The sequence below is a fragment of the Athene cunicularia genome, assembly GCF_003259725.1.
Source record: "Athene cunicularia isolate RWA chromosome 2 unlocalized genomic scaffold, athCun1 chr2_part1, whole genome shotgun sequence".
In the NCBI taxonomy this organism is placed as follows: domain Eukaryota; kingdom Metazoa; phylum Chordata; class Aves; order Strigiformes; family Strigidae; genus Athene; species Athene cunicularia.
The window spans coordinates 151,825,029-151,830,398 of NW_020799095.1; the positions used below are offsets into that span (position 1 = coordinate 151,825,029).

Genomic DNA, 5,370 nt, shown 5'->3' on the forward strand with positions numbered 1-5,370 from the left:
CCTTCCTTCCATCCTTCCTCCCTTCCTTCCTCCCTTCCTCCCTTCCTTCCTCCCTTCCTTCCCTTCTTTTTTTTTTTTTTCCCTGTCTACTAGTAGTTATATACTCTTAGGCAACTAGGCACCACTTGTGTTTGCAGTCCTCACCAGTCCCTGGCAGCCATGGTTTCACTCAGCTCTCACAGTTTAACTCTTTCACTCAGCAGTGATCCCTCCCTGGCAGGGACACCATCTAAATTGCCTTCCTCAGATTTCATTTCTATGACTTGACTGCTGGCGACACGGTGCTTTACAAACCTTTTGAGCTGAGATTAGTCCTCCCTGAAAGGATTGTGGTGATGGTTTTGATCATTTGGAAAATAAATATATCTTGCTGAAGGCAAGTGAGCACCAGGGTGGGATGTGGGCTCAGACTTCAGCAAAAGTGTGAACCACGGGCTTGTCTTAGAGCTCGTGCTTAAGAGCAGCTGATTTCCATGCAGTACTTAAATTGGAAACAAACACTTTGGTCCTTTGCTAGGTTGTGGGGGAGACTGCCTCCTCCTAAAATGTTTTTTCATGTCCTGATCTCCATGACCTTTCCTTCTAGAGCCTGGTTTGGAAGCCTGCCCCTGTGCCTTCTGCTCTCCTACGCGCTGCTCTCTCCGCCTGCTGCTCCTCTCACGTGTCCTCCTTTCCTCCTCTCTCCAGGTGATATGCACGCTGGTGGCGGCTTTCTTGCACTTCTTCTTCCTCTCCTCTTTCTGCTGGGTGCTGACCGAGGCTTGGCAGTCCTACATGGCCGTGACAGGCCGGTTACGGAACCGCATCATCCGCAAGCGCTTCTTGTGTCTTGGATGGGGTGAGCTGCCTGGGGCAGGGGGAAAGTGCTGTCCCCTCCTTGGGATGTGGAGCAGAGAGGGTCTGGGCTACAAGAGAGACTAATATTCTGCAGAAGGCTTGGCAGAGGGTGCCTGTAACCCTTTTGCGTGTGCTAAGAAGGGCTGAGATGGTTAAAAATAACACAAGCAAGAGTCATAAGCCCTTCCTGCTGCCCAGTGCACCCAAGGGTCACACAAAATAGATGAGTTGAGAGGGGCTGAATTTTCAAAAGGTGTGCTGGGGGTGATTTCTCTTGGGTTTCAGTCTCTTCCTTGCTTTCTCCTTTTCTCTGTCTCGCTGTCTCCTTTCATGTGCAACCCAGAGTGAGGCAAGCTCTGAAATCCCGTCTCCATGGCAGCAGGGCCTTTCGTAGACAAATAAACTATGAGACTGGTGCAGCTGCTTGTAACTAATTTTTCTCCCTCTGCCTCTTCCGTATGTTTAATTTATTAGCCTTAAATGATGCATTCTGTAGTAGAAAACAAACACAAACCCATAACCTGGACTTCCAAAGCAATAACAAGTGTGTATTTGAAAGGAGCTGTTAAACAAAAAGTTGTTCAAAAGCGAGCAGGCAAAAAAGAGAAAGGGAGAGAGAAAGCGTTGTGTAGCTGGGCTGTAGTAGTGTCTTGTTTTACTACTAAAGTCAAGCGTTTCACCCCAGGCAAGATATTTCTGATGCTTACGAAGCGCCCTGATGTGATTTATTCTGGCACATCAAGAGCTGTCCTCATTCCAGCACCTGCAGCCCTTTCAGTTTTCACTCCTAGCTTTTGCTTAGATAGAAAATAAATTGTGTTATTGAAATATAGTGTTTGTGTGTGGCAAGAGCATAGCCACAGACATGCAAAGCGCGCGCCCGTGTGTGTTCATGCAGATGGTTATAGACCAACACTCTGTGACTCAAGGAACGTCAGGGTTATCAAATGCAACAGACAAATAGCTTTTCTAGGTAATAAAAAGGGATTTTTCTGATTTGTAGAGGCTGGGACAGATGGGCGTGTTCGCCAAGGGAATTTTGGATGGGTAACATTCACATCTGTAGTCTGTACAGATCGGAAAAAAAAACCAAAACAAACCACCTTACATATGTAGAAGCATAATTTGCACTGCTAGTAAGATGTAGTCATTTCTAAGCTAGTATGCACTGGTTGATAAATGATGCACCAAAACCATTTGGAATAGGTTAGGGTGAGAAACGAAGAACACTTGCCAATTAAGGCAGCAAGAGAATTTCTGATATCCAGCATCCTTCTAGACTTCAGCTGTAGAGCTGGGATTAATGGCACTTCTAGGAGGAAAGAGGCTGAAAATACGTTTTAAAGAGAATAATCTGAAATAATTAGCACAATTCGCTTTGTCATGGGCTGATTCTCCCCCTTTTCCCCCCTTTGTGTATTAGCATTTCTCTAAGCCCTTGCTCGAGACATCTTTGCCAAGTTCTCAGCTGCTGTCAGCTGTAGCTCATTGAAGCTATGGTGGTTTTCATCAGCCGTGAGGTTTAGTCCTTGTTTGTTTGTTCTCCTATTGGGTATGCAACTCTGCCTTCCCAGAAAAGAGTTTTTAGCCATTAGAATTTTTAGTATTATTATTTAGGACAGACAAACTGTTCCCTAGAAACAATACAGTCATCATATTTAGCCCCAGTAAAGAGGAAATAATTTTGTCAGGCTTTTTACAGCCATGTCATAGTTTCCACAACTGGATTTTTAATGCGGCTGTAGCTCAGGCTCTGGTCTTCAGTTGTTCATAATAGTTATGGCTCTTGGTAGTTATTAACAAACAACATTTGCGAGTGGGCCATGAGGAACACATGATGTGATTCTCCTCTGACACAGCAGGACAAAACTCTCCAAAGTTTCTAACAGGTTTATTTGGAATTGTGAATGTAAAATTCACTTTTGGCAGAAAGCCCCCCGAAACCTTGCCGATGACTAGGTGGCATTAGTGACTGCCTAGAAGTCTGATACAATCCACACACAATAGATGGAACAGGCCAGTTAGGAATAACTTTCTTTCAAATAATCAAAAAATAGATTAAAAGGGGTTTTTTGTTGTTTTTTTGTTTGTTTGGGGTTTTTTTTTCCCAATCTAATCACATCTACTTGCAATTAGACTATTACCAACTCTCCCAAGGCGGAGGAGTACAGCACCCATTGTGGTGCCCTTAGGCTTAGCCACCATGGTGTAGCTGCCACCTCAGAAAATGCTGCTTGTACAGATCCATTTTCAGCAAAAGCTGGGGCTCCTCCCCAGCCTTGGCACGAGTCAGTCCCTGTAAGCTGATGAGTTCACAGCCCGAGTCTGTATTTCTGCATAATTACCACGTCTAAGAGAAGCACTCTGCAAAGAACAAGTTGCTATTTTTGGCAGAGTCTTAGCCAACTTTCCTCTTTCACAGGGCCTCTCGCATCAACCTATACTCCAGAAAAAGTCCTCTCACGTGTGGTTTCTTGGTGTGCTTGCCATGGGATGCCATATTGATAGCTTTGTAGTGAATACAGCACCCAGGATATATCCAGATGAGGTATGAAGGAGGCTCAGCAAGAGGAGAAATAGTCAATTAGGGGAAAAAAAAAATATAATAAAAGAAGACACATCTTTTAAACCCACTGCCTGTTGGGTTTGGGCTGATCAAATGTGAGTTGTGCTTGGAAATCTCACATGGGAAGAGAAACAATTCACTTTATGATAACTCTTAAATGCTGCATATTCCAGCCAACTTGGCCTTATACCTTCCAGCTGGCTGCAAGACCCTCACTATTAATCAATCTTGGGATGATTTTTATTGCTGAATGACCACCTCTCCAGCAGGGTTATCGTTTGGATGCTGTGCCTGCACATCCCTTCGATCTACAGTGTCTTCTGCAGTCACCTGCCATGACCTCTACAGCATACTAATTAGGGTCTTTTCAAGAAGCACTAATCTTACCTGGCTACTGATCCTGCTAATTCTTAAAGGGATTTGCCCATCTTTAGCATGGAGACAGCTTAATTCATCATGTCACAAGGAGGAAGGTGATAAAAAGCCACACGGAGACCCCTGTAGCTGAAGAACCAGATGTTACTAGCCGATATACAGACATTTCTTCAGGGAAAGGGGAGAGCTGGTCGGGGATGAACCAGAAAAGTACTCCATCTCCTCCACAGAACCTTGAGCAGTTTATCATGACAGGGATAAGAAGGATCAAAAGGCTATTAGCAAGATGTAGTGTCTTTTGCTAGTTTTGATTGTGCCTAGATGTTCAAGGACCCAACAGTTTCAGAACTTTTTGTGAGTTTTAGGCCAATATCCAGCAGGTTGCACAATGATCAGCAGGTTTTCTTTCTACTCCTCACTCTAATTTGATGGAAACTTCTAGCAGTAGGATCAAGGCTGTAGCTTCACCCTCTTATGCACCCAAGAAATGGCACCCCGTGCTGGCACCGCTCGCTCATGATGCTCTGAGGATAAATTGTACTTTGTACATTACGGCATCCCAGCCACGGACTAACTTGTTCATCCTTTGCAGTGCTTGTAGTGGAGAGTGTTTTCTCATGTGCAGCTCGTTTCTCTTAGTTTATTTCCCTTTTGGTGTCCAAAAGGGAGCAAGTCTCTGGCAAGAGTACCCTGTCTTGCAGAAAGACCTGATGTTCTGATACTCTTTTCCATTGTTCAGAGGGATCTGTTTTATTGTAGATCATGGCCCAGCACTTACTGTACTTGGTAGGGATGGGGGGAATTCAGTTTCCATCATATATTATGTTAAGAGCAAACATAGCCTTTAATCTCCTCCTTGCTATCTTTTTTGGGTTGGGTTGTGGCTGAATATTCCATCTTCAGGAGACACTGTTAGATATTCTTGGCCAACCCGTGTACCTAAGAACAAGATAAATATATTCTATGCATCTGTATGTACTGTCAGTCCCCACACAACTGCCGAGACCACAGCAGGATATGAACTGATTACAGCTGATGGCATTTACTTCATTAGCGGAGGTAACAAGGGTTCATGAGTTTGGCTCCGAAGGTCCTGAATTCAGTCTCTGCCAAAGACCCAGGCTGGGACAGATGGTGCTAGAGTAACACTGGAAAGAACGGGGTATAATAGCACTTGAGTGGGAGAAGAGCTGCGCGTATGCTTAAATGACCAATTGTCTCTTGTTTCATTTCCACAGGGCTCCCTGCCTTGGTGGTTGCCATTTCCGTGGGATTTACTAAAGCCAAGGGGTACGGCACCGTGAACTAGTGAGTAAAGGAGCTCTTCTTCCTTTTTCTTCCTGTCTCACCCTCCATCCTTTTTGTAAAAATCCAGACACAGAAGCCAGGGTAGAAGCTAAAGCCTGGTGTGCTGCCTGTGTCAGAGGCAAGCAGGGATGATGGGAGAGGAAGGAGCCATCCTGCCTCCCTGCCTCCTGAAGCCATCAGCTGGCCAAGAAGGATTGTGTATTTCTTTAAAAACAATTTCACAGGGACTACTTCAGTTTAACTGTTGCATATATCCCATCACTTTGATCTAAGTACTTCCTACT

General features: G+C 44.7%; 1 protein-coding gene across 1 annotated transcript in view; it reads left to right on the forward strand.

Annotated features, from left to right (window-relative positions):
* Window positions 1-5,087, forward strand: part of LOC113476544 (adhesion G protein-coupled receptor B1-like) — a 29,371-nt gene extending 24,284 nt beyond the window's left edge. The window contains exons 4-5 of the mRNA XM_026842269.1: window positions 688-838; window positions 5,017-5,087. Of these exons, the coding sequence (XP_026698070.1) occupies window positions 688-838; window positions 5,017-5,087 (222 nt within the window). The remainder of the gene's footprint in view (window positions 1-687; window positions 839-5,016) is intronic.
* The last annotated feature ends 283 nt before the right edge of the window (window positions 5,088-5,370 follow it).